This window comes from Scyliorhinus torazame, chromosome 11, assembly GCF_047496885.1.
Source record: "Scyliorhinus torazame isolate Kashiwa2021f chromosome 11, sScyTor2.1, whole genome shotgun sequence".
Lineage (NCBI taxonomy): Eukaryota > Metazoa > Chordata > Chondrichthyes > Carcharhiniformes > Scyliorhinidae > Scyliorhinus > Scyliorhinus torazame.
In genome coordinates, this window is record NC_092717.1 from 229,055,180 (window position 1) to 229,070,419 (window position 15,240).

Below are 15,240 nucleotides of genomic sequence, written 5' to 3' on the forward strand. Positions count from 1 at the left end.
GGGGGATTGGCCGTGCTAAATTGCCTCTCTCTGTTCAAAGGTCGGTGCAGATTCAATGGGCCGAATGACCAGCTGCACTATAGGGATTCTACGGATTTGTGAGGGTACAGGATGTCCCACCTCTCACCCACCACATCCAGCTTCCGGGTCAGATTCCCTGCGGAGAACCTTGGGGCAGCCTTCCCAGCAGCCATCCTCTTGGTTGGAATTAGAAAGTCCTGTATAATTGCAGCATGGCATCCCTACTCCTATTCTCAAATCCCTCGCTATGAAGGCCAGCATGCCAATAGCTTTCCTCGCTGCCTGCTGTACCTGCATGCAGCCTTCAGCGACTGTTCCACCATGACAGACAGGTCTTCCCCTTTTCCTAAACTGCAACATTCAGATAATAATCTGCCTTCCTGTTTTTGCCACCAAAGTGGATAACCTCACATTTACCCACATTATATTACATTTGCCAAGTATTTGCCCACTCAGCCAGCCTGTCCAAGTCACCCGGCAGCCTCTTTGCATCCTCCTCACACCACACATTGCCACCCAGCTTAGTGTCATCTGCAAATTTGGAGGTATTGCATGCAATTCCTTTGTCCAAATATTAATGTATATTGTGAACAGCTGGGGTCCCATCACTGAAACCTACGGTACCCCACTAGTCACTGCCTACCACTCTGAAAAGGACCTGTTTATTCCCCCTCTGTGCTTCCTGCCTGCTAACCAGTTCTCTATCCACGTCAATACATTACCCTCAACCATGAGCTTTAATTTTGTTCACTAATCTCTTGTATGGGACCTTGTCAAAAGCCTTTTGAAAGTCCAGATACACAAAATCCGATCTGTCAAGCATGAATTCCCTTTAGTGAATCCATGCTGGCTTGGATCGATCCTGTCCCCACTTTCCAAATGCTCAGTTATTTCATCATTGATAATTGACTCCAGCATTTTTCCCACCACCAATGTCAGGCTAACTGGTTTATAATTTCCTGTTTTCTCTCCCTTTTTTTAGAAAGTGGGGTTACATTAGCTACCCTCCAATCCATTGGAACTCTTCAAGAGTCTATAGAATGCTGGAAAATGATCACCAATGCGTCCATTATTTCTCGGACCACTTCCATAAGTACTCTGGGATGCAGAGCATCAGGCCCTGGAAACTTGTCAGGTTTTAATCCCATCAATTTCTCCAGTACAATTTCCTGACAGATAAGGATTTCCTTCAGTTCCTCCTTCATGTTAGACCCTCTGTCCCCTAGCATTTTCAGAAGGTTATTTGTGTCCTCCTTAGTGAAGACAGATCCAAAGAATTTGTTCAATGGGTCTGCCATCTCTTTATTGCTCATTATGAATTCATCTGATTCTAACTGTAAGTGACCTACATTTGTCTTCACCAGGTCGTTAGCACAGTGGTTAGCACTGTTGCTTCACAGCGCCAGGGTCCCGCGTTTGATTCCCGCTTGGGTCACAGTCTGTGCGGTGTCTGCACTTTCCGTATCTGCGTGGGTTTCCTCCGGGTGCTCCGGTTTCCTCCCACAAGTCCCGAAAGACGTGCTTGTTAGGTGAATTGGACATTCTGAATTCTTCCTTTGTGTACCCGAACAAGCGCCGGAGTGTGGCGACTAGGGGCTTTTCACAGTAACTTCATTGCAGCATTAATGTAAGCCTACTTGTGACAATAAAGATTATTATTATTTTCTCTTCAGAAATCTATAGAAGCTTTTGCAGTCAGTTTTTATGTTTTCTGCCAGCTTATTCTCAAATTCTATTTTCCCCTTTCTTTGGCCAACAAGTCCTGTGGTGGTATGTACTGCATCCCAAAGGTTCTGGTTCAGAGGCAAGGCACTGCCCACTGTGCCACAAGCCCTTCATGCCTATCACACTATAAAAAATGCAAAGTCAAGTGAAGGAAGAATAGATGTAAAGCAACAATAATCGAGGGGGCGAGCAGCCTATTTCTGCTCCTATTTTGTAATGTAACGCCACCTGATAGGGGAATGCATTGGCATTTGTCACCTATTTTCTATGAGTTTTTAAGAAAAAAGATACAAGTTACTTTTCCAGGTAATTATTTATTTCAATGAATATCTTATTGCAGATTCTGCCACTTTTATTTTACATTGGCACTGATAATCAACATGGCACTCACGAGAATATTGAACTGAACAACATGGCACTCACCAGAATATTGAAAAATTTACCCCCTGATAAAATGTAGAACATTAAATGGTCAAGTAACATCATTGACTTGACGAAGCACATATTTAACTATTGACTTGTCTAAACAGAGCAGATGCTGGTGAATTCCGACGGAATGAAAACATTGTGCATTGAACCTTTGTGCTTCTTTGAAAGTTTCACAAGTAGATTGAAAAACAAAATTGTTCTGATGGTTGAGTAGGAAAATCTTCCTTGTAGGGCAGTACTGAGCCCCAGAGTTCAGGCAGGTCCACATCCTGATTTGTGCTCTATGCTGGTCTCATCTAGATCTAGGATATTAGAATTACCTCCACTCTCTATAGGCAGGAGGTAAAGTATTTGCTAGGCTCCTGCTCCTGATCCCTGCAGTGAACCTCGCACAGGTTGGAAAATGACAAAATTAGGGCCATCTTGTGCAGCATGCCACAGACCAGTAGAATGACCAATAGCCTGAGAAATCAGAAAATAATATGGACTGCCACCCAACATACAAAATTGTCGGCCTATGGCTTGGAACTGGTCTGCGCTAGCACTCTCAATGAGAAATTCACCTTGTCCCAGTCCCCCACCTTCCCCCCCATAACCCTGCACATTCTTCCCCATCAAATAACAGTCCCATTCGATTTTGAATGCCTCGATTGAACCTGCGTCCACCACACTCTCAGGCAGCGCATTCTACAGCTAAACCCACTCACTACGTGAAAACGGTTTTCCTCATGTTTCTTGTGCTTTTTTTTTGCCGATTCCTTTAAATCTGTGTCCTGCCGTTCTCGATTCTTTCATGAAGAGAACAGTTTCTCCCGATCTACTCTGTCCAGAATCCTCATGATTTTGAACATCTCTATCAAATCTCCTCCCAGTTTTCTTTCTTCCAAGGAAAACCCCAATGTCACCAAGCTGAGGTTTCTCAAGCTATTCTGTCGTTGGGTCAAAATGCAGGAACCCCCTCCCTAACAGCACTGCGGATGTACCTGCACCACATGGACTGCAGCGGTTCAAGAAGGCAGCTCCCCACCACCTTCTTAAGGGGAATTAGGGATGGCAATAACCAGCGATGCCCTGATACCTTGAACTCATTTGCCAAATTCTCATAGATGATGTGCGCATTTTTAAAAAGGCAAACTTCAAACACAGAAAAGTAATCGTAAACTCCAAACAAGCTTCTGTTCAATGGAATGTTACAAATGTCACACTCAAGTAAAAATATTTCATATCTAACGTTAAAGAAGCTGTCCTGCTTATATATGGCATCAACCAACCTCTACCTCTTGAGCTTTTGAAAAGCATATATTTTATGGATAGAAGGGTGAACAGGCAGATCACAAGCACGCCAGTTAACAGGAGCTGTGTGACGAGGGTGTCTGAGGCAAAACACAGTGCAAGAGGTTCCTGGCTGGTGAATGGATCCAGACGTGCTGTGAGCTTTCGTTTAACAGCACGGGGCATCATCACAGTGTTGTGCCTGGGGAACAGAAGCAGCCTCCTGCCTCGTATTGCACTGTTTTGGGTTTGCTCTACACTTCTTAAATATAAGAGCAACAATAACAATACTTCACAACCCTTTGAATCACTGCCCTCAGGATCTCTGCCGTTAACTCACATAACTAAAAAGGAGGAATACAGAGTGTTGCATTCTGAATGAACTCGCCCTAAATCCTATAGTTGTGCTCCATCAGGTTCAGCAGTAGCTGCAGGCACTAACTTGCATCCCAAAACCTGTATATCAAAGGATTAGGAAAAGATTTGAAAGGGAAGACATTGAGACCAGGACTGGGGGCCATAAATATAAGGCTATCACTAATAAATCGAACAGGGAATTCAGGAGAAATCTCTTTACCCTGGAAGTGGTTAGAATGTGGAACTCGCTCGTTACCACAGGGTTGAGGCAAAAGCCATCAGTAGACAAACACGAGCAAAAAAGAGATAGAAGGATATGGTGATAGGGTTGGGTGAAGTATTGAGGCAGGAGGTTTATGTGGAGCATAAACAGTGGCATAGAACAGTGGGGCCAAATGGCCTGTTTCTGTGACAATGTAACACTGGGAGTGTATGAAATATTGGATTCGGCAACTGTTGCAATGAACACCTGAAGTCCCAAGATCAGGTCTGGGACAATGGTCGTTATATTTGCAAACTGTATGTTAGCAACCTTCTGCCAACAATTCAATATAGGCCGGACAGCTTATTTAACCACATTGAATTTCATCGAATATGATTTCAATTATGTGATTTTATGCAATCAGTTTACACATTGGCAATAAAGAGAAATCCCAGTATTAATGAGCACTCTGTAAATGTATCTGTTGATAGAGAATATTCATCTATAAACCATTCACTCTCCACACTGTCTAATGAACTAGCCATTAGTTTACTGCCCCACTTCAAATATAAGTTACACGTTTTTGGCCACATTTCAAGGCGAGAAAAGTAACTCACCAGGTTATTGTTAAAAACATTTCAAACCAATCTGCCTTCATTTGAATATATTTCATTTTAATGCTGAGATTCTAATATATTAAATCATTTATTTTTGTAAATGCTTGAAGTGTGGCTCATGTGGTCGTTTGAAGATGTTTTAGCCTCTTGCTATCCTTCACAATTGATCACATTAATCAGCTCAATGGGACAACCATCCACTTAGCAAAGCTAGCTACTCGAGGTAGATCAGCCACATTCACACGGAACATTGTTCCTTTTTCATGTGTTCCTTGGCAGCTTAAATGCCATTTATTCAACCAGTTGTTCAATTCTCAAGTATATTGTAACTTGTCACAATCAGAAGAAATTGTTTTAACACCATTGTATTCAAAAATGTTCAGAAAATAGTCGCTTTTCTCAAAATACTAAGAAAATTCATACATGCTCATAGAATCTGGAGATCTATCCACCTACACACACAAAAATAAAACAGCTGGTATTCAGGCCAATCCACATTTATCAAATGGATTTGTGCTTATTAATCAGGTAATGCATCATCCATTGCCAGAAATTGAAGTGGAATAATATGAGATTGGCCATCACAACAGCTGCGGTGAGGTAAATGGCCCATATGGTACTTTCACGCGGCAAAAAACACTTGGAGAGTGTAAAGTCTGTCGCTGTTATGCTGGCCTGGAGAAGAAAATGGAGATCGATTCAAAGTTAGTGGTGTCTGAGTACATTGTGTTTTATCAAAATATGACCAGAAGCAAAGATGGCTTATCTGCCAATATAGATCTATCTTAAAACACGGGTGGCTCAGTGGGGCAGTGATTAGCACTGCTGCCTCACGCCGCCGAGGACCCGGGATCGATCTCGGCCCCGGGTCATTTTCCGTGTGGAGTTTACACATTCTCCCCGCCCGTGTCTGCGCGGGTCTCACCCCCAGAACCCACAGATGTGCAGAGTAGTTGCAGTGGCCATGCTAAATTGCCCCTTAATTGAGAAAAAAAGAATTGGGCACTTAAAATTTTTTAAAGAACTGCAGGAATATTTTCCCCCTCATCCAAGGGCCCGTTTATCTGACGGATAAGAAATATATTTCTGCACACAACCCACCAATTCGCACCAATGGGAACTAAGGAACGGATGCCATCATTCCAGAGGTTATGTCTCCCCTTGTGAGACTGGTAGAACTGAAGGTGAGTCTCTGTACACACTGGATGTCTGTGTTGGTCTGTCTTGGCCAGAATGGCGGGAAAGCGGCTGACTATTTTTACAATCTGCGTTGCCGTATGTTTACAGACACTCTGACACCAGCAGCTCGCAGCGAGGCGGTACCAGTTCAGCACCAGCTTTGACAAAGAGTCATCCAGACTCAAAACATTAGCTCCCTTCTCTCTCCGCAGAGGCTGTCAGACCTGCTGAGATGGTCCTTTATTTTTGTTTTTGTTCCAGTTCAGTACATATGCATCTCAAATCCTGTATGCAAGAGTCAACTGCAACTCCACTCTACTAACCATAGCTAATCATCAAATGTTTCCACTCAGTTTTTTCCCTCTCTTTTCTGGCAATGTATATCTTGAATCACCCCCTTCCACCCAAATGAAAATCGCTTATTGTCACAAGTAGGCTTCAAATGAAGTTACTGTGAAAAGCCCCTAGTCGGCACATTCCGGCGCCTGTTCGGGGAGGCTGTTACGGGAATCGAACCATGCTGCTGGCCTGCCTTGGTCTGCTTTCAAAGCCAGCGATTTAGCCCTGTGCTAAACAGCCCCAGCTTAGTTGGGGAGTCCAGAACTAAGGGACATGGTCTACAAATTAGAGCCAGACCTTTCGGGAGTAAGATTAGGAAACACGTCTACATAAAGGATTTTCGGAGTTTGGAACCCTCTTCCTCATCAATGCTTGGTCAATTGTTCATATTAAAGCTGAGATATTTGTTAACCAAAGAAGTTTAGGGTTATGGGGGAAAATCTTATTGAATGGTGAGAACCAAAAGCAGAGGGAGTTAAAGCTCTTCTTCCCAGCTCAGATCAGAGGCAAAATAGAGATTGCAGATAATATCATCAAACCAGGTGGAACATAGAGAAGTCACCAGTTTCTGGATAGAATTTGGATCAACCCATTGGCACTAAAACAAATTCCGAGGGGTATAGATAGAGTAAACTGGAAGTACCTTTTCCCCTTGGTGGCGGGATCAATGGCCAGGGGGCATAGATTTAATGTAAGGGGCAGGAGGTTTAGAGGGGATGTGAGGAAAAACCTGTTCACCCCGATGGTTTTCGAAGTCTGGAACTCACCGCCTGAAATTGTGGTGGAGGCAGAGATCCACATAACATTTAAGAAGTATTTAGATATGCACTTTTGTTGCCATGGCATACAACGCTATGGACCAAGTGCTGGAAAATGGGATTAGAATTGTTAGGTGGTTGCTTTTGGCTGGCGTAGACGAGGAGGGCCGAAGGGCCTTTTCTGGGGTGTACACGTTTATGACTCTAAGGCAGCAGCACCTCAAGAGAAAGTGTCGTCAGGATGGGATCTTTATTGCTGGGGGCCTGACTTAAATCAGCTGACCTGGGAAGAAATGCCAGCCAGTGCAAAGGCAGGTCCATCTTGGTGCTGTGGAACTTTATCCCAGTGAAAAAAAAATAAAGGTCCTCCAGCCCTCTCCCTCATATCCCTTCACCCTCTGAGCTGTCAATCAAATGTTTAGGGTGCAGGTGTTCCATTATTCAAATAGATGTCTGGGCCCACAGGGAAGCCTCATTTGGTAAGTTCATGTTGTAGGGGGCAAGATATTTACATGGATGGAGGATTTGTTAGCTAACAGGAGGTCGAGAGTATGTAAAAATGGGTCTTTTCTGGGCGGCAAGATACAACGAGTGAAGCCTCACAGGAAGTAGTGCTGGAACTTCAACTATTTACAAATTATACCAATGTTTTGGATGAAAGGATAGAATGTATGGTTGCTAAATTTGATGATAACACAAAGATAGGTAGGAAAGTAAGTTGTGAAGAGGACATAAGAAGTCCTTATGAGGAAAAGTGGTGCCCATATTTAATGGAGTTAAAAAGATTTAGAGGTGATCTTATTGAAACATATAAGATCCTGAGGGAACTTGACAAGAGGGATACTGAAAGGTTCCCCACCCCATCCCAGTACACTGAACCTTTTCTGGGGATACTGAAAAGTCCCCCCCACCACCCCCATCTCGATTCATTGAACCTTTTCTGAACTGCTAACACGTTTATATAATAGAACCATAGAATCCCTACAGTGCAGAAGGAGGCCATTTGGCCCATCGAGTGTGCACCAGCCCTTGCTCCAATAGAGCATCCTACGGAGGCCCAATCCCCCGCTCCCATCCCCGTAACCCCACCTAACCTTTTGGACAATATTAGTATGGCCAACCTACCTAACCTGTGCATCTTTAGACTTTGGGAGGAAAACGGAGCACCCAGAAGATACCCACGCAGACGTGGGGAGAACGTGCAAATTCCACACAGACAGTCACCTGAGATCGGAATTGAACCTGTGTCCCTGGCGCTGTGAGGCAGCAGTGCTAACCACCATGCCACCGAGTCACATTGGGTGGAAGGTACAGTCTGACTGCAGCACTCCTTTGAAGCTGCATTCAGATATCATCCTAAATTATAGGCTCAAATCCTGGAGTAGAATTTGAGCGGGTTATGTTCTGACACATAGGCAACCCTGCAGCCAGCCTGATACTTCAACCTCAAGCAAATTTAATCTGATGTTGTAACACTCACACAACGCAAGTGCCAGGCAATAACCATCTCCAACAAGAGAGAATCTAGTCATCACCCCTTAACATTCAATGGCATTGCCATCGCTGAATCCCCCATTTTCAACATCCTTGGGGGGGTCACCATTTACCAGAAATCAAAGTGGCCATGCCATATAAATACTGTGGCTACCAGAGCAGGTCAAAAGCTGGGACTTCTGCAGTGAGGAACTCGCCTACTGACTCCCCAAAGCCTGTCCACCATCTACAAGGCACAAGTCAGGAGTGTGGTGGAATACTCCAAACTTGCCTGGATAAGTGCGGCTTCAACATGTAACCCTGATCCTAAGCCGGCTGTGAAATATGGCCAAGTGACAAGAGACACTGTAGCCTGATGGGAAATAAGGCCGAGTAACAAAGATACGAAATAAATCACAAAGGCTTTCTGGAGACTTCCTGGGAATGCAGTTTCTACAACAGGATGGAAGACAGCAAGAGGCCCCCTGCCTTAAAGAACATTGTTATCAGCTCAAGGAACCAGAGGAAGGAGGTCTGGGAACAAAAGCAAAGGCAGGATGAGTGATTAACAAGTGTGAAGAATAACAGGCCATAAAACATTAGTAGTTGCTATGGTTTGACCAAACATCAGCATTTGCTGGGATCTGTCTGAACAAATGGATTTTCTTTACTGGACCTTTGAAACACAACCTCAGCAACTAAAGGGTCATAAAACAGACAGTACCAAACCTTCAAAAAGCTGGAAGAAATCTCATAAAGAAGCAGGGATTCAAAGCTTCAGAGAAAACTCTGGGACCAACCATCGCAGAAGACTACCCCGAGTCAAGGGCTCGCTGATCAGAAAGCATCCTTCAAGAAAAGCTTGGCCAGCTGTTCTGATTAGGGTGACGTTTGAGTTTGATTCGTGAGTTGAGTAACAGGTAGCACTTATTGAGTTAAAGTCTTTGTGACGGTTTTATCAAGGATTAAGTATTAGTCTGTGTGACAATAATTAACTGCATAAGAGTCTGTGTGACATGTTTGATCTGAATAAAGTAGATTGTGTGATGTGTCATTTGTGACCCTTGTTCAGGAGGGCAACAAACAACACTCAAGAAGCTCGATACCATCCAGGACAAAGCAACCGCTTGATTGTTCCCCCTTCCACAATCATTCAGTCCTCCACCACCAACGAACAGTGGCAGGCATGTGTACCATCTACAAGATGCACTGTAGGAACTCACCAAGGCTTCTTAGCACTTTCTGAACCCACAACTACTATTTTAGAAAGACAAGGGCAACAGACACATTGAAACTCCATCACCTGGAGGTTTCCCTCCAAGTCACTCACCATCCTGACTATATCGGCCGTACGTTCACTGTCACTGGGTCAAAATCCTGGAACTCCCTTCCTAATACCACTGTGGGTGTAGTGGTTCAAGAAGGCAGCTCACCACGACCTTCTCAAGGGCAATTAGGGACGGGCAATAAATGCCGGCCTAGCCAGCAATGCCCACATCCTATAAATGAATTTTTAAAAGTAATCTGTCTGCTATTCTAGCAATATCGTTAATCCCTCAGAACAGGTCAGATTTGTTGTAAAGTACACAGGATTCAGATAAACAGGTTAGATAAGGCTGGTAAGGAGGCAGATGGGATATCTTCCTTTCTTGGTTGATGGTAGAATAGAAGAGCAGAGTGGTTATGCTCGAACTGTGTAAAACAGTAGGGAAACCACAGCTAGGTTGCCGCACACAGTTCTGGTCACCGCACTCTACAGGAACAATATTATTGTATTAGAGAAGATACATAGGAGGATGGAGGTGATTTCCAGGACTGGAGAACATTATGGGCAGCACGGTAGCATTGTGGATAGCACAATTGCTTCACAGCTCCAGGGTCCCAGGTTCGATTCCCGGCTTGGGTCACTATCTGTGCAGAGTCTGCACGTTCTCCCCGTGTGTGCGTGGGTTTCCTCCGGGTGCTCCGGTTTCCTCCCACAGTCCAAAGGCGTGCAGGTTAGGTGGATTGGCCATGCTAAATTGCCCTTAGTGTCTAAAATTGCCCTTAGTGTTGGGTCGGGTTATGGGGATAGGGAGGAGGTGTGGGCTTGGGTAGGGTGCTCTTTCAAAGAGCCGGTGCAGACCCGATGGGCCGAATGGCCTCCTTCTGCACTGTAAATTCTATGAAATTCTATGATTAGCAATAAGGAAAGATTAGAGAAGCTAGGTTCACTTTCTTAGGAATTGAGAAGACGGAGATAACATTTAATTAAGGTGTATAAAGTATGAGGGATGTCGTGGATAGCAAGGAACCATTTCCCTCAGTTCAATAATCCAGGGGTAAGTTTTAAAGTAAGTGATAGAAGGTAAGAGAGGGGTTGAGGAGAATTTATTTTCACTCCATAGGATGATGGGGTTTGAAACTCACTTCCAAAAAGGGTGGCAGAGGCACAAAATCTTAATTGTATCTAAAAAGCACTTAGAAATGTACTTGAGGAGCCATAACCTGCAAGGATGTGGACCAAGAGCTGAAAAATAGCATTAGGATGGATTTCTGGATCTCCAGAACTGACACAATGGGGCGAATGCCCTCTTTCTGTGCCAGACATTTCTATAATGATATGAGGGCCTCACTGGGATGAAAAAGTGAAAATATTCACCCACCTCAAATTTGCCAATTTTTACAATAAAAGATATATTTAAATTATTTAACTAGATTAATTGGCAAAATAAAATCACATAGGATAGGAGGCAACATGCTGCCATGGATTGAGGCTAACAGACAGAAAACACAAAGTAGGTATAATTGGGTCATTCTCGCAATGACCGGCTGTGTCCAGTAGGGGCCGCAATGGGCTCCAGCTGGTCACAATATATATCAATGATTTAAATGTGGAGAGAAAATGTAATTTTTCCAAATTCCCAAATGATATAAAGCTAGGCAGGATGTGTGTTGTGAGGAAATTGTAATGCGACTACAGGAGGATTTGGACAGGAATATAATGTGGAAAAATATGAGATAATCCACTTTCGTAGAAGGAACAGATGTGCAGAGTATTTCCTATATGGTAAGAAATGAGAAAGTGTAGGGAGGCATGTGGTACAGTGGTTAGCACTGTTGCCTACGGTGCTGAGGACCCGGGTTCGAATCCTGGCCCTGGGTCACTGTCCGTGTGGAGTTTGCACATTCTCCCCGTGTCTGCGTGGGTTTCACCCACACAACCCAAAGATGTGCAGGGTAGGTGGATTGGCCACGTTAAATTGCCCTTAATTGGAAAAAATAATTAGGTACTCTAAATTTATATAAAAGAAATGAGAAAGTGTAGATTTACAAAGGGACACGGGTGTCCTTTACCAGAAGTCACGGAAGACTAACATGCAGGCACAGCAAGCTACCAGGAAGGCTAATGGAATGTTAGCCTTTAGAGGATTTGAGTACAGTAGTGAGGTCGTGTTTCAATTGTATAGAAGCTTGGTTAGACCATACCGGGAATATTGTGTGCAGTTCTGGTCCCCTTACTTCAGAAGGGATATTATTGCCATAGAGGGAGTTCAACAAAGGTTCACCAGACCTGTATTTGGGATGGTGGAACTGTCTTATGAAGAGAGATTGGGCAAACTGGGCCTGTATTCTCGAGAAGAATGAGCGGTGATCTCAGTGAAACCTACAAAATACTTAAAGCAATAGACTTTGATGGGGTAGATGTAGCTAAGATGTTTCTCTTGGTTGGGGAGTCTAAAACCAGGGGACACAATTTCAAAATTAGGGGGAAGTCACTTGGGATCGAGATGCGGAGAAATTTCTTTAGAACATAGAAGAGAACATAGAACATACAGTGCAGAAGGAGGCCATTCGGCCCATCAAGTCTGCACCGACCCACTTAAGCCCTCACTTCCACCTTATCCCCGTAACCCAATAACCCCTCCTGACATTTCGGGTCACTATGGGCAATTTATCATGGCCAATCCACCTAACCTGTATGTCTTTGGACTGTGGGAGGAAACCGGAGCACCCGGAGGAAACCCACACAGACACGGGGAGAACGTACAAACTCCGCACAAACAGTGACCCAGCAGGGAATCGAACCTGGGACCCTGGTGCTGTGAAGCCACAGTGCTAACCACTTGTGCTACCGTGCTGCCCATAAAACTCAAGAGAGATGTGAATTTTTGGAATTCTTTATCCTAGAAGGCTATGGAAGTTCAGGTCATTGAGTATGTTTAAGGTGGAGATTTATCGATTTTTGATTAACAATAATGTAAAGTGTGATGGGGACAGTGTGAGTAAAAGGCATTGAAGTGCCCCAACAGCCATTGGATTGAATGGCGGAACAGGCTCGACGGGCTGAATGGCCTACTCCTGTTCCTATATTCCGAAAAAAAACAGTAAGGTGCAAAATATAAAACCCTAGTCTGTTGCAGGTCTTCACTTGAGCATTGAAATTAATTTAAAAGACAAGGCACAAAATTGGATCTCCAACAATGCTGAGAAAATGTGAAGCTTCTCGTCTTGCCTCATCAGGACAAATGGAAGAATGCTGAATTCAAACAATCACAATAAGGTAGACTGTGATGGTGATGCTTGGGTGGCAAGTTGACTCTGATTGGCTGAGGTGTTGCCATGGGGAAAGCAAGAGGAAACGATAGACTCCCCAAGATCCGAGTTCTTGCCCACTCACTAAGCCTGTACTAGGCTTGAACATAGTCCTTTTGTTTGCAGCAAATGGGCCCATGTGTAGGAATGTAATGTCAGTTTTAGCAAGTTTTGTCTGGATGGTACAAGTCAAAAAACTTTGGCAACATATCTTTTTTTAATGCAATAAAAATGATTTAATCTGTTGGACTCTTACAACTTTTCAGTGTAATATTTAAGCTGGTTAATAATGTGTATTATTTTCAAAGCACATGCATGGGAGGAGTATGTTTTAGTCACAGAGCACAGATTCCGACCTCTCCAGCATCAGCCTCCTACACTGTTCCAGTGATCACGGCTCGTGGAACAGCATCTGATCTTTCCATTTGGCGACTTACAGCCTTCTGACCTTAGCATTAAGTTCACCAACTTTAGATCATAAGCACCATTTTATTGGATAACAGGGGAGACAGAGGAGTAATGGTGTTGATGCTGGGCTAGTAATCCAGAGACCCAGGGTAATGCTCTGGGGTCCCGGGTTCGAAACCCATCAGGGCAGATGGTGAAATTTGAATTCAATACAAATTCTAGAATTAAAAGTTGAATGACGACTATAAAATCATTGTCAATTGTTGTAAAAACTCATCTGGTTCACTCATGCCCTTTCGGGAAGGAAATCTGCCATCCTTAACTGGTCTGGCCTATATGTGACTCCAGAGCCACAGAAATGTGGTTGGCTTTTAAATGCCCTCAGGGATGGCCAACAAATGTTTGTCGCCCACATCCCATGAACAAATTTTAAAAAGGGCTAGAGAATCCCTACAGTGCAGAAGGAGGCCATTCAGCCTCAAGTCTGCACTGACCCCACGAAACAGCACTCCCACACCCTATCCCCATAACCCCATTTAACCATGGCCAATCCACCTAACCTGCACATCATTGGGAGCACCTGGAGGAAACCCATGCAGACACGGGGAGAATGTGCAAACTCCACACTGTCATCCAAGCTCAGAATTAAACCTGGGTCCCTGGTGCTGTGAGGCAGGAGGTGCTAACCACTGCGACATCGTGCCGCCTGCCAACTTTTGTTTCTTTGATTTTCCCACCCTCACCGCTGACCCTTTGTCATCGAATCCATTCACTCTACCCTCTCATAGACTTGCCCAATTGTTCTTTCTACCCCTCCCTCCTTCTCTAGTCACTGCACTTAAAGCCTATTTAAATCTCTAATTTCTTCCCCAGTTCAGCGAGCTGAAATGTTAACTGTTTCTATCTCCACGGCTGTTGTGCCTGAACTTGCTGAATGATGCATCGGATAACGTCAAATTATTTTTTTAAAAAGCTTCAATTTGCATTTTACCAGTAGGAAGCTGGGGTTGTTGCGATTCCTCCAGTTAAAGGATGGGATGCTGATCTCAGGAAGGTGTTCAGCGTGCAGCACCATACAGGCACTGTGGGTGTGACCACTGAGGACTAGTCGTGGATGGAACCACCAAAGAAGCTGGGAACAAACAGGAAGAGTTCAGTCACTATCAATACTTCAGCATGTTGGAGTCACAGTGCAATGCTTTTAAAAAATATATATTTATTAAGATTTTTAACACAATTTTTCACCCTTACAAACAAACCCCCCTCCCCCCCATAACAAATAGAAAGAAAACGCACATAGCAAGACATAAACATGGTAAAACGATATGTTACAGAACTTTGTACATTGGATTCCTCCCGTGCATGTCAGTTTTCCAGATCCTTCATGTATTTTCTTGCTCAAATACCCCCCAGACAGAGCCCCCTTCCCCCTCCCTCCCTCCCCCCACGCAAGACATCCCCTCCCCCCCCCCCGGGTTGCTGCTGCTGCTGACCGACCTTCATCTAACGCTCCGCGAGATAGTCTAGGAACGGTTGCCACCGCCTGTAGAACCCCTGCGCAGACCCTCTCAAGGCAAACTTTATCCTCTCCAGCTTAATGAACCCAGCCATATCATTTACCCAGGCCTCCACGCTGGGGGCTTCGCCTCCTTCCACATTAACAAGATCCTTGACCGGGCTACTAGGGACGCAAAGGCCAGAATGCCGGCCTCTTTCGCCTCCTGCACTCCCGGCTCGTCCACTACTCCAAATAGTGCTAGCCCCCAGCTTGGCTTGACCCGGGTCACAGTGCAATGCTGGGAACCAGTCAGCCCAGGGTCATCAAAATAGACTGAACCAAAACACAGTGATGGAAATCTGAAAAATAACAGAAAGCACTCAGCCA

At 44.4% G+C, this 15,240-nt stretch overlaps 1 protein-coding gene across 3 annotated transcripts in view; it reads right to left on the minus strand.

Annotated features, from left to right (window-relative positions):
• Positions 1 to 2,040: 2,040 nt before the first annotated feature.
• Positions 2,041 to 15,240, minus strand: part of LOC140385830 (metallophosphoesterase 1-like) — a 145,709-nt gene continuing 132,509 nt past the window's right edge. For all 3 annotated transcript variants that reach the window (XM_072468398.1, XM_072468396.1, XM_072468397.1), the window contains 2 exons: positions 14,347 to 14,487; positions 2,041 to 5,298 (listed from right to left, as the gene is read on the minus strand). In XM_072468398.1, coding sequence (XP_072324499.1) covers positions 5,125 to 5,298; positions 14,347 to 14,487 — 315 coding nt within the window. In that variant the 3' untranslated portion in view covers positions 2,041 to 5,124. The remainder of the gene's footprint in view (positions 5,299 to 14,346; positions 14,488 to 15,240) is intronic.